Source organism: Drosophila subobscura, chromosome A (genome assembly GCF_008121235.1).
Source record: "Drosophila subobscura isolate 14011-0131.10 chromosome A, UCBerk_Dsub_1.0, whole genome shotgun sequence".
Lineage (NCBI taxonomy): Eukaryota > Metazoa > Arthropoda > Insecta > Diptera > Drosophilidae > Drosophila > Drosophila subobscura.
Window position 1 is genome coordinate 8,109,576 of NC_048530.1, and position 19,344 is coordinate 8,128,919.

Genomic DNA, 19,344 nt, shown 5'->3' on the forward strand with positions numbered 1-19,344 from the left:
ACCACAAATATACCCATAAGTAACACTCCTTGCCACTCCACTCTACTCGATTTATGGTACTCGTTTGTTTTTGGTTGTTAGCTTAGCTTTATATTGTACCCATACATAGCCCCCGTAGACCTATCTACCATTTGCTAGTTGATATTGGAGCCATGGACTTGATGTTGATGTTGATGTGGCACCACTTGAACCCGATCTCCCCACTCTCTATCCAAACTCTGCCACTAAATCTAACCAAACCACACGCCAACAAAAACACACACACACACGAATGCCACGATATCTAGAGTATATATAGAGTACATAGACACACGCATACATACATATGTACATATATGTATATGTGTGTATACATAAATAAGAATACATACTGGTAGTGCTAGTATATGAAATTGAGGCCACAGAGTGGCAACATTTCTCTCCTCTATCTCAACTTTCCCCTAACCCCCAAAACCCCAACCCTCTGCCGCTCTTTCAGTTTCAGTTGCAGTTGCAGTTTCTGTTTCGCTTGTGTTGCGTTTGCCAAATTTTCGTTTTCGTTTTCGTTTTGCAATTTTCTGTTTCATTTTTGACACACAAATATGACATGTTGCAGCAGCAAACCCTAGACACCCAGACTCCCAGACACCCAGGAAGCAACAGCAATTCAGCAGCAGCAGCGGCACTGAAAAACATAGTGAAAAAAACAGAAAAAAAAACCGAAATAACAACCATACCAATTAGCAACAACTCGTTGAGCAGCCCGACTACAAGTGAGTGTACCTTTAGAATTCATGGCAGGAGAGAAGTCGGAATTTATTTCGTTTAGCTTCTCCTTTTCATGCGCTGAATTTGATGTGTCATGAGAGACTTGAGACACTTGAGATAATGATTATTATAAAATAAAAGGTTGAAGCAACTACCAATCCCTCAGTGGAGGTTTCAATGGAAGGAAGTCTTCTCCTTCCCTGTTTTAAATAGCTAAAAATGCTTACACTGAGCACACCACAAGGTTATCCTCTTGGCTATTCGATAGTCTAACTTTCACTGTGCAAAGGTGACACTGCTCCTTGCCATTTTGCTGGAGTTTTCACAGTAGAAGCTGCCGAAGCTGAAGCTGCTGCTGCACTTGCTGCTGACTTTGCACTGGGGCCACACTCGCGTTCACTTAATTATTAATTAATATTTTTTTGTTCGTTTAAAAGTAAAAGTTTCGCTCCACACACACACACGCCCACAGATACATAGGAATAGTGCAGAATGTATACACACACACACACAGAGACACACAGCAATAGCAGCTGTAGCAGCACTCTAAGACCCCCGAAGCCACCGCAATCCACGCACACTCGTTGCCTGCCTGTGTGTTTGGTGTGTGTGTCTTCCTGTGTGTTTGTGGGCGTATGTATCTTTTGTAAGCTGAAATCTTTTTACAGGAAAAACCATCAGTTTCTATTGCAAAGGTATTTAAAGCTGCCCCCCGTCCACGCCACTCTACACTCAACCCCAAATACCCAAAAAACATTCCAACTTTCGCTCTCGTTTTTCGCTCTCCCTATCAAGTCACATGCCAACAAATCAAGTACAGTAATTACACAAACACATACATGCATAAACACACAAACACACACCACACATGAAGAAGTTCATAAAGTTTAGCATACGGCTGTGAAACGTGCAAATGGTTGCGATTTCTGCAAAAAGAAATGTATGGAAAAATTACACACAAAATATTAAAATAAAAGAAAAGAAAAGTTGGAAGCGGAAGGAGAACACAACTACAAAAATATGTGAAATTCCACTTGCGGTGCTGTGCCCCGATGACCCCTTCCACCCACCCTTCACTCAGTCTCAGTGTCAGCGTCAGCGTCTCTTCGCCTCTCTCTCTACTCCACGGCACTTCAGGCCACTCCACGCCGTGCCACTCCACTCCACTCACCTCCAGCTGCTGGGTGGCAGGATAGTCGTCTGCCAGTGTCAGAGCCGTGCCTCCACGTGCATATTAAACACATTTTATTGTCACACACACACAGCGAAACACGGCGACTCACTTACACAAACACACACACGGTTGACACTCGGATGATGGTGACGTTTTTTTTTTTGTTTCATTTTTTTGATGTCTCGCTCCTGATGTTTCCTGCACCGGCTGCTACCGCGACGCCAGCTGCTGGTGGTGGCCGCGTCGTGCGTCGGCCATTTTGTGGCAACATTGCGCGTTTAATTTAAATTGCTTTGGCGTTTTCATTTCCTTTTTTTATGCCCCACCATCCTTGTCATCATCCCTTATCCCCTGCCCCCACACATCCCGCCCATTCCCAGCCCCAGCCCGTTCACAAAGAGTTTTGCTTTGTTCTTAGTTTTTCTTTACTTTTTTTTGTTAGTTTGTGTTTTAGTTTGCGCTTTGTGCTTCGTTTTATGTCTTTGGGAGCCATCTCACTGTCTCTCTCTCTCTCTCTATTTATCTCTCTTTGTGTCTCTCTCTCGCTGTTCTGCTCTTCTTCCGGTACAGTTGTGTCTTTGCAGTGGCTGACTGTACTTAAGCTTACCCACACTCTCGCTCCGCGCTTACTATCGCTCTCTAGCTCGCCCACTAACTCTCTCACTCTCGCCTTGTGTGTGGGTGAACTATAGCTATCTCTTTCTCTCACTCTGTCTCTGTCTATTGCTCTATCTTAGCTTAGCTTGATGAAAGCTCTATGCCACATGCTCTCCATCGCTCGCTCTTACTCGCTCGCTATCACTCGCTATTCGCTACTCGCTACTCGTTAACTCAGTCTGTAACTCTTTTGCATTGGTCAGCCGTGTCTCACTCTCACTGTCGCTCTCCTCACTGTCACGCTACTCTTTAGTTTTTGCCTCACCCATTGGCCGTCTCTGTCACTCTAATTAGTTGAATGTTCTCGTGTAGCTGCGTGTAGCACGCGTGAGCAGATCAAGCCATGAAACAAAAAAAAAACAACTACGCACACAGTCTCTCTTCTGCAGAAATCAAAATTTATCGATTTATCGATCATTATTCGCTCTTTTTTCCCACATCTCGATGTATATGTTTACGATAAACGCATAAACATATCGAATAAACTAATTTGAACTTGATATGAACCACGAATATTAATTGTACTTTTTGTGCTCTCTCTCTCTCTCTCTCTCTCTCTTATCTTTCTCTCTTTTTCTCTGTAATTTCTCTCTTTCTCTCTCTCGTTGTCTCTTTGCTCTCGTGTGATCTTCTCTTTCGTACACTTTGTTTCTGTGTGTGCTGGATGTTTCGATTTCATTTAAAAAATCGCATCACATGACTTATTCTCTATCCACATGTGCAGCCTATCGCAGTACTACGAGTTCTCCAAGGATCAGGATTACATCTGCTCCACGCCCACCGACTCGGGCATGCATCTCTGCGGCAACTTTCCCCCCTACCGCAGCGGTTCACTGGTCTGCAACGGTAAGTGGAATCCCTATCCCCCACCACCTCCAACTCCACCTTCTTCTCCTCAATTACATTAACTTTAAAGCTAAATGAAGTGCAAATTGCGCTGTAATCAAATTTGATGGCGTTTTTAATTGCTCTCCCTCGAGGTTAATGATGAGCTTAAGTTCAGTAACAGCAGCAGCAGATTCAGCAGCAAAAGCAATCACAATTACAACGATACTGACAGCGAACTCCTCTCCTCACTCTCACTCTCTCCCTCTCCCTCTTTTCCTTTTCGCAGAGGAGGCCAAGCTGTTCGACTTCAATGAGCCGACAAACACCTCGTGCGTTAACTGGAACCAGTACTACACAACGTGCAAACAGAGCGGCGAGAATCCCTTTCAGGGCACCATATCGTTTGACAACATTGGCATGGCCTGGGTGGCCATATTCTTGGTGAGTGCTCACTCTCACCCTCATGCTCATACATTATTGGGAGTTTAATGTGCTCAAGAGGATCGAAAAGAGTGTTGGCTAATGGCTAAACAATTGCAGACATGACTAGAGTAGTCTTAATTGTTGAACCATTGCAAACATTTATCTACAGTTTGTTTTGTTTCATGGAATTGCAGTCGACAATTTAGACTCTCCTCTCTCTGCCACTGCTTCATCGTCTGTCCGATTTCCAATTAGTGTTCAACTTTGCTCAACAACAGCGCGCGGAGGAGCGTGCAAAACGCGGAACCATGTTGCATGTTAATTCGGTGTCAACTTCGCTGTGGTGGCATCGCTTTCACTAAACCAATAGAACAAAGCATCCAGGGAGGGACAGTGACAGCGACAGTGACAGCGAAAGCGACAGGGACCCCTCCAACCTCGACATCGTCCTCGCTGCTGTATCAATTTCAGGGAGCGAAAACTTTATCAAGCGGAGGGTGGATAGTTGTGATAGGTTCGCGATAGTTCTACTCCCAGGATAGCCCACAGCTTCCCTTCGCTAATGAGTGGCCCTCACGTTTCAGGCATTAATTGATATGCCAATTAGAGGGGGCGCACAGACCGCACAGACCGTAGACCGCGAGCGAGTCAGAGCCAGAGTCAGAGTCAGAGTCCATTGATATGCAGGTCAAACGATGTAATTAATTCCAAATCAAGTGCACATTAAGCTATGAAGCTGCCAAGCGGAGGTGCCTCGGTTAGGCAGGGGCATGGGCTATGCTCCTCGCACATATTTCATTCTGTTACGAGTTAAGCCTCCCACCGCCATCCAATGATTGGCTCTTATGTTGGAGTTCCATTTGGTTACTCGCAAAAAAACAAAAAGAAGAAGTGAGATTACTAGACATAAGTGGAACTCTGCACCGAAGATGAGCCAACGACGGATGGGCTTTGTTTTAGTTAGTTGAAGCTTTCAACAGGTAATGTCTCTGGCATGCCCAATCGACAGGATCCTGAGCACGGGTATCGCCGCACATTACGCATACGTGACGTGGTGCAGAAGGCCAAGAGGCAAATCCTAATTGCTCCGCCCACGCCTGACCACGCCTCGCCACGCCTGACCACGCCCGAACCATGGCACGCTGTGGCATGGCACAGCACAATGGCAGAGGCAGTGGCAGGGGCAGGGGCAGGGACGAGAACAATAAAAGGCAGCTAAAGCCAAACGCCTTCATATGCATATTCGCCCGTACATTTAGCCTCAATTTTATATCATGCATGTGTATTGTAGCCTTGTTTTTGTGTGTCTGTTTGTGTGCGTGTGTGTACGCTAATTATGGTGAAATATTTGTTGGATTTGCAGGTCATCTCGCTGGAGGGCTGGACGGACATAATGTATTACGTGCAGGATGCGCACAGCTTTTGGGATTGGATCTACTTTGTGCTGCTGATTGTGGTGAGTGTTATGCTATACCCGGTGCTGTGCGGGCACCCAACTTTTGATCACGAGTTGAATATTCAATGCATGGGCGGAATGGGGTCTGGCATGCTGCTGGCCGGACTAATTGAGCTGAGGCGGAGGCTGGAGCTGCAGCTGCAGTGGGGAGGGATATGCTGGATTGCTGTATCCAAAAGTATTCTAAAGCAATTTGCCAATGTAAATAAGTAAATTACTTTTCAACTATAGCCAAAAAACAGACAGCGCCCAAAATTTTATCTGCACCGGCAAAAAAATTAATAAATAAAGCAAAGAAAAAGGAAAACCCATTGCCAAAATATGGCTATAAAATATGGAAATATCTACCAACCCCCATATATAAAATATTGAACAGATAATGTTGGTCTATGCGAACGATCGAAGATATAGAGCGACGATAATGCCAAGCACTTTGCAGATCTGAAACAGAATCTGCAACTGAACTCATTTTCGGCGAGTGTACAAGTTAAAGGCTTCGAAATTCATGATGCTGTTGCACTGTCGACCAGCATCTGGCAGCATGTTGCAATGCAGACAGCGAGAAGAGAGGGGGAGCACGGAAGCGCTTCACTCCATTGTCCCCCCTGTTCGGGGCACACTTTGGACTTTGGACGGACTTCGAGTGGACTTCCAGTCTGCTGTTGTGTCATTTGCATTGCAGGATTTGTGCTCAGGTGTCCTTGGACCAATTAAAAGCCTTTAAGTGCATACAGACACACAAACAGCTACAATTGCAGATGGATGCACCTGCAGAGAGACACAGATACAGCTACAGATACAATTGCAGTTGAAGGCGGCACGGCACATACAGAGATCCACATGGGGAAAATTTCATTATTTATGTTTGAAGTTTGCACAGTTCCACACTCCTTCACCCATGTCTACTTTCTTTCCCCCCCGCCCCCATCTATGTCGCTGTTCATTTCATGTGCAAAATGATTTTTCTCTTGCCGGCTACAACTTTTGGTATGCAAATAGTTTTCTGTAGTCAGCAGTACACTCGCAGTACAAACAGTCCGCATTCTCCCGTTCTCGCTCTCGTTCTCGTTCCTCGTTCTCGTTATGGATTTATACACTTTCTGCCCAGGGCTCATGCACAAAAGTGTAGCTGGAAATAGTTTGTTATATTCTTCGGAACATGTTTCCAATTTAAAGTTGTACTGAAAGTCGATGTTTTATGTTCTGGCAATGGCACAAATCAAATTGCAAAAGTCCATCCAGCTAACTACCTTGTAAAAGTCGGCACAGAATCCTCCACGCTGTAGGAGCACAAAGTTGGAGTGCACAAAACTACTTCACTCAATTGGCATTCGATACGTTTGACAGGAACTCATTTTGAACCCGCACAAGCCTAAAGATGAATCCAAACATTACTTGGGCCTGGCTGCGGCAGAAGATAGCCGCTAATTGAATTTAAGTGGATGGATTAAAATGTTTCCTCCAAAGACCCATTTGAGCAGCCGTCGGAGGAGCAAATAAAACCAAGAACAAAGCTTGTGTAAAAGTAAAAGTTTCGCCTCGCATTTGTCGCGCCCAACGAGAATGAAAATGAAAACGAAATGAAAACTTTTTAACGGAAATGCGAAAAGTTTTGCGGGAACTGCGGAGCGGAGCGTCACCTGGCCAGGCCGTGCCTACATTTACCTTCACGTAGCACGAAATGGATGGATATTTGATGATAATACTCGAATAATATTTGTACATTTCGCATATTGATGTTTGAGGGGACCACAATGGATTAGCCGAGTGCTTAATGATTTGTTCTTATATTGTAATTGCAGATCGGATCGTTCTTTATGATCAATCTCTGCCTGGTCGTCATTGCCACCCAGTTCTCGGAGACGAAGAAGCGCGAGATGGAGCGAATGCGACAGGAACGGGCCCGTTACACGTCCACATCGACGCTGGCCAGCAGCACAAACAACTCGGAGCCGGCCACCTGCTATGCGGAGATAGTCAAATATATTGCCCACTTGTGGCGACGCTTCAAGAGACGAATGTTAAAGAAGTACAGATTATATAAGTATGCTGCTTGTACCTTTTGATTTGATTCAATTACAATTTACGTTTGTTACTTCCATTTCCGGTTTGAGTTGTCTCTCTCTCCCTCTCCCCCCTGACTCTCTCTGTCTGTGTCTACCTTTTGATTCTACTCTCAGAGTCTCCACCGAAAAATAAAAGCTCTCTTTCACGCAAAAGCAAAGCAACATAAAAAGCAATGCAAAGCTCTAGGCTTTAGTCACTTGAAAACTGATTGATTACTAACCTAAACCCATTAAAGCGAGTAATTAGCGCACTTAACTCTCAGCCAGAGCTCTCACCCCACCCGTCCACCCACTGAGACTCTCTAACGGGGGGGGACCAACATGGATTTTCCTCGCTGCCGCGAAGCATTCTCTCCGTTTACACTCTCATCTCAAAGAGATGATTGACCGACCGAACCCCTGGGTTTAATTCGGGGTTTTTCATTTCCACTTTGTGCTTCCTCTACATGATGTGTTCCTTGGTTCCGTTCCGTTTCTTTGTATTCCCTTTCGCCGTTCATTTTTTTTTTTCCTTGGTTTTCCAGCATTTTGTATCATTCCTCTGTTGCATTGCATCCCAAACTCCACCGTTTTCGCTTTAGTTATCTTTCTTATTTCGATTTTGATTTAAGAAAAATTAATTTCATCCTCACCCTCCTCATGTTTCATTCATTCCCATTTACATTTTCATTTACCTGTCCCCACAGGCTTCTATTTGTGTTTTCCATTTTCATTTTGGTCTGCTGTCAGCCATTTTTTCTGCGTTTCTTGCATTGTTTTTAGTTTTGTATGACTTCTCGGTTTTTCCATTATGATTTTTGGACGTGCATCCGTGTGTTGCTCCGCTTAAATAGTAAAAAAAAACGAGAAAAAAATACATATGTACGCGTAGAGCATTGCGAATGCGTAGATTAGCAGCGAGAATAGGGCTAGCTGGGAGATTTAGCATCCCGTGTAGGCTATCGAGTGTCCATCGAGCTAAGGCAACCCAAAACACACATGTATACCCCACATGGATACACAAAAACAGACAAGGTCCCTGGGAGGCATACTCGTACACGTTGTTGATCTTGTAGATTAACCCTTGAAGCTTCCCCCAACACCATGCTATGTGCCACACATACACACACACCTATGCTGAATGCCACTGATGCAACACTGATTCCACAGCTGGAACTCATGTTAATTTGGATCATTTGCATTTTTGTACTGCTGTTGTCCTTAGTTCATTCATTTGATTGAATTATGTAATTGCCATTGTTGTCTGTCTAATTGCTAAGCACACACACACTCACTCACACACACACACACATACACCTGCAGCACAAACACGTGACACACACAAACACAGAGATCCAACCACCAGGGTCCCCTAATGCGAGTGCACGTACACACGTCACCACGCCACACCACGCCACACCACACCCAGCCAAACCCCGCACGTGCAACAGCCCCATCGGTTGACCCTGCCCCAGCCCTCTAGAAGCCACCCCCAAACCCACAGAGAACACGATGTTTTGTGTACAGACATATGTGTGAATTACGCGAATTGCCAGCCAACTTGTTACTAATCAAATTTGGTTTTCCCCCACCACCCCAACGAACACCAACCCAACAACCCAAACCATCACCTGGTGTACAGATACCAGCGGCAGCAGCGTAAGGAGGGACTGCTACCCAATGCCGACAACTTGACCTTCTCGCCGTCACGCATCAAGTGCCATCATCCGAAGTGCCCCAAGTACAGTAATCGCAAGCATCCGTCCAGCATTCAGGATCAGATGATTACCGTCATGGTGCCCCTCAATTCGAATTCGAATTCCAACAACAACAACAACAACACCAACAACCACAATGGCAGCACCAATAACACGAACGGCAATGCCAGCAATAATGTGCCCAGCTGCACCACAGTGGCATTGGTGAACGGCATAAATGGCAGCACGGCCAGTGTGACCATGACAACAGCGCAGCATCAACAGGCCGCCCAGCAGCAGCAGCAGCAGCAGCAGCAGCACTCCTCCTCCGACAACACCGAACAGTCGCTGGGCGAGGGAGCGGCTGCGACCTGTGGCCTCATGCCGCGCAGCTCCTCGCTGAAGAAATCCCCACAGTCGCACCATCAGCTGAAGCCCGAGGGCAGTGGCGGCGAGCAGAAGACAATTCTGTTGAAGTTCCCACAGCAGATCATGGACTCGGAGCAGCTGATTGTAAGTATTTGTCAATCGATGGGCAGGCCTGACCATCGATCACATCAGTCCATCAGTTCACACACCAGAGACACTCACGCACACACACGTTCTGGTCCAACGGGCCACAGAATCCATTCGAACAGCAAAACAGCAAAACAGAAAAAGCAAACAGCAAAAGCTACAGAACAGAACAGAACAGAACAGAACAGAATATTTGTATCTAGCAAAATTTGCCACACAAAAACAGACGAAGCTGACAAAACGTTTTATGCACAAATGAAATGCCGTCAAATATCAAAATGATAAATAATAATACAATTCTTTCATATTTGTTATATAAACCTTTGCTAATCTCGTAGCTGCAGTTGGGAAATTTGGGCAAGGTACTAACCAAAACACACACTAAATAAAAGAAAGTGCAATCAAATGCACAAAAAACATGTATGCCAGCTGGTTTCGGTCACACCGAATACTGAAGGCCCTTGCCCAGTGCCATTGTCATGGCAATGTCTGATACCATTGGCAAGGGCATTCAGTGGCTGACTGTCCCTGAGGGAAAACAACGCACAGAAAAGCGCTGGCAAAAAACCTCCGAGTATCCCGCACAAATTGTAGATGTAAGCGAATGCCCGCATATGTTTGCATATTAAAACTGTACAGTTGAAATGGTTATCACTATCTTTTTTTGTCGATTGTATAAATACAAACAAAAGTACATAAGTATGTGGAGAGTTGATTGCCCCATTCAATTGCTGAGTCTGAATCTGAATCTGCATCTATTCCCCATTGTTCCCATTGTGATCCCATTGTCTCTTTTCGCTTGAATGCCATTTAATTATTGAACTCATTTCGTTTTATTTGCATATGTGGAAGTTGATGCAATTTTAATGATTCTCAATAACACAAGCAAAGACATTTCCCCCTACTCGCCCCCCCACCATCCTTTAGTAATTAGGCAAATCGAAACATAAATGCACCCACAATGCGGTGCGTTAATCCAGCCAAAGTATTTAAATTCGTAAAGAAAAGAGGATAAAACAGCGCCACAACAAAGCAAAGATGTCCATAGAGTAATTAATTATTTAACAACATTCTAGTCTGTCCAGCTAGTTGAAGTCCGTCGATAAAACCTGAAGGCTTTGTTCGTTTTACCTTGCGAATACTTTGCAAGCAGTTCAACTAGCAAGCCGTAGGCTTTGGTTCAAGCAGGAGTCAAGCAGTGCCCAGCAGTGCTTCGCTTAGACCTGCCAAAGAACATTCTCTGACCTTTAGGAGGCGCCCAATATGGCTTTAATGCTGAATCAAATTGAGGCTTTGGGCGAGTTCTTCCTGTCAACCTTCCAATAGGTCTGCTCCACTTCCTCTATTCTAGACCCTTGTAGCTTGTTATTGTTCTTGTTGTTGAGCCTTTCCAGTTCTCAGAGCCGTACGAACACTGACCCCCTCCGTGTAGAGACTCCCCTTGCCGTTTCCCTTTCCCTGCCATATTCATAACCATGAATGAGAGCCGAAGGATCTGGCATTGCTAATTCTTGATTTACTCTTGCGTACAGAGCCACCCGTGCACCTCGGGCTTCCTCAGTCCGCCCACATCGGCCAGCCGGCGTCCGTCGGTGATGTTCAACGAGTACGTGCTGCTGCACACACCTCCCGCCCTCAGCACGGAGCCTCAGCCGGTGCTGGCACCAGGTAGCGCTTCCGCCTCCCCAGCCGCAACGACTGTGGCCACGGTGGCAGGAACAGCGGCAGCAGCGGCGGCAGCAGCAGCGGCAGCGACAACAGCAACAGCAGCAGCAGCAGCAGCATCGGCGGCAGGCGGCAGTAGCAGCCACAACAACCACAATCTGAACAACAACAACCACAATGGTGCTGGTTCGAGCGGTGGAGCCGCAGCTCCAGAGAAAAGCACCACCATATTCTCCACGGAGAAGATGACCCAGGCTGGCGATGGCAGCATTTGGCAGGTAAGTGCTTGACCACAGACCATCCATGAATGACACTTGGAATGGTTGAATGATTAAAGCAAAACTAACACCCTCCGCTGTTTCCGAGCAGGTGAACCTGCCGCAGACCATCGACACCATTGCCAATCCATATGCTGATTGCTCCGAGCTGGGTATACACGATGCGATGACTTGTCAAGAGCTGTTAGCATTCTCTGTGGCCTTTTCAGCGGCCTTGCCGACGGGTCAGAGCACACTAGAGTCCTTTTACACGTCGCTGGCCCGCTGCGATCCGCACACCGCTGAGGCGCTCAAGGCCCAGCACAAGCGGACGACCGCCACAAGCCAGGGGCAGGGACAAATCCAGGGCCAAGGACAAGCACCCTCCCAGGCGTTAGTGGCTGTCCCGTCCCCGGGGCATTTCCAGCCAACGCCGGATCAGGCGACGGCTGGAGCAGGCGATGCCTTCGAGCTGAGCGGCGCGCCCAGCACTGTGGTCGCCGTCTCAGGGGACTCGCAGGCAGCAGGCAGCCATCATCGGCAGCGGGGAGAACATCAGCATCACTCGCATCCGCACCAGCACCAGCACCAGCATCAGCATCACCACAATAATAACAACAACAGCCATAGCAGGAACAACAATGGACACAGATCACGGGGTCACACATCCCATGGTCAGGGCGGGCATGGGCGCGATCATGGCGATCATGGCGGTCCCACGGGCAACTACATGGAGGACTATGCCTGCTGCTACGACCTGTACCAGAATGCCCTCTCGCCGCTGGAGGAGCGACACCATCAGAGATCTCCGGCAATGCGCGGCCTGATCGCCGTCTACCGCTGCCTGATGCGCATCTGCAGCTACGTCCGGCGGTACATCAGGCGCCTGGTGGAGCACAAGTACTTCCAGCAGGGCATTCTGCTCGCCATACTGATCAACACGCTCTCGATGGGCATCGAGTACCACAATCAGCCGCCAGAGCTCACAGCCATCGTGGAGACCAGCAACATTGTCTTCTCCGGCATCTTTGCCGTCGAAATGCTGCTCAAGGTGGTGGCCGAAGGGCCATTCCGTTACATAGCCAATGGATTCAATGTATTCGATGGCATAATTGTCATACTCAGGTGAGCTCTTACCCAGCGACAGTCTCGTGCCACTTAATGTTACATCCATTGTTCCATCAGCGCCATTGAGATATGCCAACAGTTTCTGGGCAATGGCACGGGGGGCGGTGGCTCTGGTTTGTCCGTACTGCGGACATTCCGGCTACTCCGCATCCTCAAGCTCGTTCGCTTCATGCCGAATCTGCGACGTCAGCTGTTCGTCATGCTTCGCACCATGGACAATGTCGCTGTCTTCTTCTCCCTGCTGGTACTGTTTATATTCATCTTCAGGTGAGTTCGACTGCCCTCAAAGACCAGTCCAAAGACACAATAAAACTAACACACACAAAAAAAAAAGAAAAAAGAAAAATAAACACACTCACTCCCACATGTAACCACCACTAACAGTTACACACACACACACACACACACACACACACACAATACACGAAGGAGGCGGAGATAACAAAAGATAATGAAGTAACGAAAAGAAAAAAAAGGAAAATCCCATCAGAGGTTAATCCACAATTAATCCATAGCAGAAAAATGGTTATGGAACCGCGAAAAAACCCCCCAAAAAACCAATACCCAAAAATGAAGAAGAAAGAAAGTAAAATCCAAACCAGTCCCAGAAAAAAAAAAAAAAAAGAGAACCGAAAAATGTACCAAATAACGTACCGATATTACCACCCGAAATACCCACAAACAGTTTCAAGTTTGTTAACCCATTCATAGCAAGGCGTCTAACGTCAATTGTCTAACAGTTCTTAGAGCATAGCTGCTTTCCATATTCTATGCTTTCCCATATATAGTTCAATCGATCCACCCACGCGCCCATGAAGCACCCAACTCAACTCTCAACTCAATCCATGAACCCACGAACCACTCATATCCTGTCCCTACTGCCATATTGAAGTACAGTCTCGTTGCCTCACTATCTATCAATTGTGAGAGCTATCTTCATGTATTTAATACCCAAAACACACACTCTCTCTCCCGCTCTCTCCCGCTCTCTCCCTCATTTAACCACACACCCACACCTACTAGTCTGTACCCACCACCACCCACCCCGTCGAAATTGTGCTCTGGTACTCGTAATTAAATAACTCGTAACTGTACTCGTTTATACTACTCGTATGCTTTGACACGATCATTCTACCTATTTGTCCCAATGTACTGCTGCGTACCACTTGAGTAATACCTACATATGTATTTGAGTAAGAATTTGTCTAAATGTCTCTCAATCTCTTTCTCTCTCTCCGATCGATCGTTCTCCACAAAAACACACTTAAGCTCTCTCTCTCTCTCGCTCTCGCTATTACACTCTCTGTCTCTTTGTCTCAGTAAAATATTTGATCCGTAATGATGGAACGTAGTTAGCGTTACGATTTTGGTAACTTTTGTAAGCAATCGAATCTCTTGTACAAGCAAGAACTGTACCACCCCTAGTCCCGTATCACTTGCTTTTGATCTCTTTTTTCCCCATTCATTCCTCCCTCTCTCGTTCTGCCGTAAGTTGTCGTACACTTTGACTTCTCGCTCGATCACTTTGCATTACTCTCTCGCTCTCGCTCTCTCTGTCTTTCACACACACACTCGCCCACACACGATCGAGTGGATTTATTCTTTCTCTCGCTCTCTCTATCTATCAATAATTCTCTCACTTGATACACGATCAAAATATGATTCAGTTCTGGCTCCGCGTACAATTTAACAACTTTTTCCAGCTTATACTCAAGGATATTCGTACTCGTTTAGTCCCCCCGTTTCAAAATCACTCGCTACTTCTCCCACTCTCACACTCCAATTCAATTTCTGCTCAAAATCATTTCGTTTACTTGAGTTCTACACCAATACACCGACACACCGACAACAAGAACAACAACAGCCACAGAGACTCGCTCACACAAACAAATTAGTTAGCCAGTTAGTTAGCCAAAAGTACGCTTTATTCCACTTCAAATTAACTAAATATGTGTCTTAGCTTCTCTTAGCGTTAACAAACACTGAAACACAGAATCCACCACCACAACCTCACGCTGAGAGACACTTGCGAGCGATTTGAGACTCTCACACACAGACACACCCAACACAAACACACGCAGACAAGTACCCAGATCGTACGCTTAATTATTGTGTAGTATTGCAGCCGCTGCAGTTTTGATAATACTCGTACTCGATATATACTCGCTCTCTCACTCTCTCTCTCTCTCGCTCTGTATCTCTCTCTCTATCGCTATACTATACATGATTACTCGTAATTGATATACTAGTACTCGTATACCTATGATATTGTATCAATTTCAAACACACACATCCATACAAGAACACAACGTACACCACAAAATAATTAGCTAGTTTAGTTGCTAAAGTAAAATTAATCGAGTTTGTGTAGTTAGAATAGCAACAGCTGCTGCTGCAACACATAAGACACACACACATTCTCGTACATAAGTAACTCTGCAGATATACTCGTATCTACTACTACATACTATACTACTACTCGTACATATATCGTATATGCCACCACCGATTAAAGAAAGTAATGAAAATGCCGTATGTCGTTTGTCGTATGTCGTATGAAATTGAAGCCAGCGTCGATAAGTTTGCGAGGCGATTGAAACTGAAACTGAAACCGAAACCAATAAACCAACCAACTCGATAAACGACCCCTGATTAAACTCTAAAGAGAAACCTAAACCTAAACCGCAAAACAGACCACAAACCAAACCAAACCAAACCTGAATCTGAATGAAACCTGAGTCACCATCCGTCACCACCTGCCAATCTCCTCCACAGGCTTTAGCTTCTCCACTCTCTCCACTCTCCACTCTGTCTCTCACTCTCAGCTTGGGATTGAACTGAATATTTGTTTCGTTTTACTTCTGTTGTAGTCCGATTGCAGTCGTGTGGGTGAGCTTTGATCCTCCTCGGAAAGGAAAGCTCCGCTCTCTATAACTACCTCTCTCTCTCTCTCTCTTGCTCTATCCCTCTTTGAGTGTTTTCTTTTGTTTGCCGCTCGTCGCTCACTCAACAGCCACACAAAACACTCTCTCTTGCTCCTTATCTCGCTCTCTCTCTCTCTCTCTCTCTCTCTCTCTTTGTCTGTCTTTTCTCTCACACTCTCTCACTCTGTCTCTTTGTTTCTTAACTCTCTCTCTCTCTCTCTCTATTTCTATATTTTGTCTCTCTCTCTCTCTTCGTCACACTCCACACAATTTAATAAAAACAAAAACCAAAAACTTACTAAAACCAAAACCAAAACCAAAACAAAAACAAAAAATAATAATCGAATAAACTGAAAACCGAAATTAAAATAAACCTAAATGTATGCTAAACACCAACCCAAAAAATAAAAAACCCTTCCAAAAAAATACCTAAAAAAACCACACAAAAATATATAAGAATATATGTTCTAATGATAATCGAAACAACAAACAACAAAAAAAACAAAAAAACTACAACAATAAAAAATATATATTTAAATATATATCATATTATATATCAACAAAAACAAACCATCACTTTAGTATACTCGGCATGAATCTGTTCGGATGTAAATTCTGCGAGAAAGTTAACGGAGAGATGATTTGCGATCGTAAGAATTTCGACAGCCTGCTCTGGGCGCTCGTCACAGTGTTCCAGGTAGACCCATTGCTATCAGCCTTATACCATATATAAACCTATAAATATATATATCTATATCTATTACTACTACTACTACTCATAATGTTACGCCATTATCTGCTACTACTGATATGATTACGATTAACTGTTCATGAAACTGAAAAAGAAATGCTAGAACCGAAAAACTACAAAAAAAAAGAAAGAAAAGATTTACGGAGCATCTTTTCGGAATCAAAATGCATTTTGTTTTTCTTCCTTTCACTTTGAATTTCGCTTCAGTTTGAATTTAGAGTGTTTTGATTTCCGTTTCTGTTTCGATTTCATTTACCGTTGCGATAACCATTGATCGTACAGCATTGTTACCGTTGTGTCTTCCTATTACTCTCTCTCTCTCTCTCTGTCTCTCTGTCGCTTTGTCTTCGTCTGTCTGCTGTGTCCATACATGTGTGTGAGTGCACACAGGGATTTGTGCTTATTATTTTATGATTTATTATCGATAAGTCGATTGGCAGAGCGATGTCGATGTCGATAGCTCGCTCGCACTAATTTGTGGTGTGTACTTGAGTGTAGTATTCAGTTGAACATGCTTTATGATATTCAGTTCCTTCGATTACAATACCGATTTCGATTACGATTACGATTAACATTTCGATTACGATTCTTGAGTTGGCATGCCAGTTAAGCGTTCCGTTTCGAATTCAATAGCAAGCAGCGCGCATCCGCATCCGCATGCAGTTCGGTATCCGTATGAGTATCTGTACCTGTAGCTAAACGAGAGCCAAATAACCATAAATATACCACCTATATTCTATACATACTATAGCCCATATCTATATCTATATCTGTATCTATATCTGTGTATCTATTGTATCTGCTGTATCTGTTTGTATCTGTATAATTGTACATTGCACCAGGTAAGCATTACCGTTCGTTCGAGTTCGTTGTTGAGCTTTGCATGGGTTCGGATAACATAACCAAGTAGTCCCGATAAATGAGTTTGCATCCCCGCATCCACACCATCCCCGGACTCGACCCAAACACTTTGCATACTACACCTCCGAAAACAGACACACACACACACACACACACACACACTACTTGTACATTCATGTATCTATGAAACTATCGAACTATCTATCTGTCTGTCTCTCTGTCTCTCATATGCTATCTTTGTACCATATATGTACGCTTTGATTGTCACTTTATTCTCTTGTTGTCCTCCCACTTTCGTTTGCCTTTAACTTTGTCACTCACATTTTGCTCTTTATCTTGATCCTATGTCTAAGTATGTATTCTGCACTCGTGCCTTTATCTATCAATCTATCTATTGTCCTCATCCTATTCTAGTTCTAGTCTCTAAGTTGTATAGAACTCAGCGCCCCGATACGAATCCCTCTAAAAAGAGAACTCTCCCTCTGTATCTCCCCCTCTCTCTCTCTCCCACTCTCTGGATAACACACACACACACACACACACCCACACACAAACACACACAAATGCATTGCCCACTATAAATCTGACCCCTCAGGCACACATACAAACACACACATCCACATGCAATCACATGTCCCACTAGAGTCTCGGGACCCAAGAAAACTGTATTATAAAATAGAAAACAAAACCCTTTGGCCCACTCGCACCACATGAATACGAGTGAGTATGCATACATATGTATCTATGTATGATGTCCCCTGAACCACTCTGTATATAAACAGACATCAGAACAGAAAACCGAACAGAACTCCAGGCCCAACTCCAGATAGAAGGCCAACGCCAAAAGTTGATAGCAGTTTTTGTTCTCACACTTGCTCTCTCTCTCTCTCTCGTTTTGTTTGTCTCTTGTTTAATATACATATATACTATTTATATACGTACACAAACCCGAGAATAATCACTAATCAGACCCATGTATAGAAAGGGACTCCCCCCGCATATCCGTATACCGTATAGCCGAATATCGGTATATCCGTATGTGAAGAAACCAAACCCCATACCACCAATCTCTCTCTCTCTCTATATATATCTATGAATCAGTTTATATATACATATAGTATATGCCATGCCAATATATGTATAAATGAATATCGAATAACAGACACACATCTATAACTCTATAAATATACATACATATACAAAACATATATATCAAAATATATATATATAAAACATATATATAAACCTACAGCATACTCGGCATGTATCTGTTTGGCGGTAAGTTTTGTAAATTTTTGGACGAATCCGGACTCGAACGCGAGTGTACGTGTCCCGAAATAATCAGCCGGCATCCGCAATGCGAGTGCGATCGCAAACACTTCAACAACATTTTGTGGGCAACTGTCACAGTATTCCAAGTAAGAACAAATAAAACAGCAATAAACTTACAGAAATTCCCCATACCCTCGAAGCCCATTCCTTACCTCCAACCACACCCATTCCACCCACTCCCCCACCCCACTGTAAGAAAATTACAACAACAGTTACAACAATTATATATATCACCTACCTATCGAAATGAGTCTGAAATTCTTTGCGATTATATAACCAGTATTTAAAGAGTTTTCACCTATAGCCACGAAAGATCCCAGTTCCTAGTTTCTCTCTCTCTTTTTCTCTCTCCTCTCTCTCTCTCTCTCTCTCTCTCCCTCTGTATTTCTCTCGTTCTCCGTTTTAATCTCTTGATTTGTATTGATTTCTCGTGATTCCTAGCCAATATATTTCCCACCCTTTTCTCCACGTTAGCGTTACTTTTTCAGTTCTGATGTTTGGGTTCTATTGTTCAGTTTTTAGTTTATCAATTGGCGTCTGTATTTCGATTTCGATTCCGATGCCAGCAAATGTAGTCACACGCCTATGCCCCCCCCCCCCACAAACACACCTGCAACATCCTCACAAAATAACACCAGGGTAGGCCACAGATCTCCCCATCTACTTCACCAGTATCCACATACAAATGTATGCTGCCACAGTGCCGCTGCTCTGCAGAGGTACAGTCTCGTCCGGCAGCATTCGCAAGCGCCACGCAGGCGCTCTATCATATAACCTCTTTTCTTTTTTCTCTCTCTCTCTCTCTCTTCTATCTGGTCTATATCTCCATATTATTCAACCAACCCAACACGACACATGACATAAGCCAAGCAAACCGTTATCG

At 44.6% G+C, this 19,344-nt stretch overlaps 1 protein-coding gene across 14 annotated transcripts in view; it reads left to right on the forward strand.

The window, feature by feature from the left end:
• The window catches only part of LOC117902498 (voltage-dependent T-type calcium channel subunit alpha-1G), an 86,619-nt gene that overhangs the window by 55,165 nt on the left and 12,110 nt on the right, over positions 1 to 19,344 (forward strand). For 3 of the 14 annotated variants that reach the window (XM_034814339.1, XM_034814793.1, XM_034815557.1), the window contains 11 exons: positions 1,416 to 1,442; positions 3,303 to 3,424; positions 3,693 to 3,847; positions 5,193 to 5,285; positions 7,088 to 7,329; positions 8,973 to 9,540; positions 9,882 to 9,905; positions 11,076 to 11,486; positions 11,578 to 12,590; positions 12,651 to 12,860; positions 18,382 to 18,547. In XM_034814339.1, the coding sequence (XP_034670230.1) occupies positions 1,416 to 1,442; positions 3,303 to 3,424; positions 3,693 to 3,847; positions 5,193 to 5,285; positions 7,088 to 7,329; positions 8,973 to 9,540; positions 9,882 to 9,905; positions 11,076 to 11,486; positions 11,578 to 12,590; positions 12,651 to 12,860; positions 18,382 to 18,547 (3,031 nt within the window). Of the gene's footprint in view, positions 1 to 1,415; positions 1,443 to 3,302; positions 3,425 to 3,692; positions 3,848 to 5,192; positions 5,286 to 7,087; positions 7,330 to 8,972; positions 9,541 to 9,881; positions 9,906 to 11,075; positions 11,487 to 11,577; positions 12,591 to 12,650; positions 12,861 to 16,099; positions 16,215 to 18,381; positions 18,548 to 19,344 lie in introns of those variants that run through there. The other 11 variants (XM_034815049.1, XM_034815300.1, XM_034815219.1 and 8 more) reach the window with 10 other exon arrangements.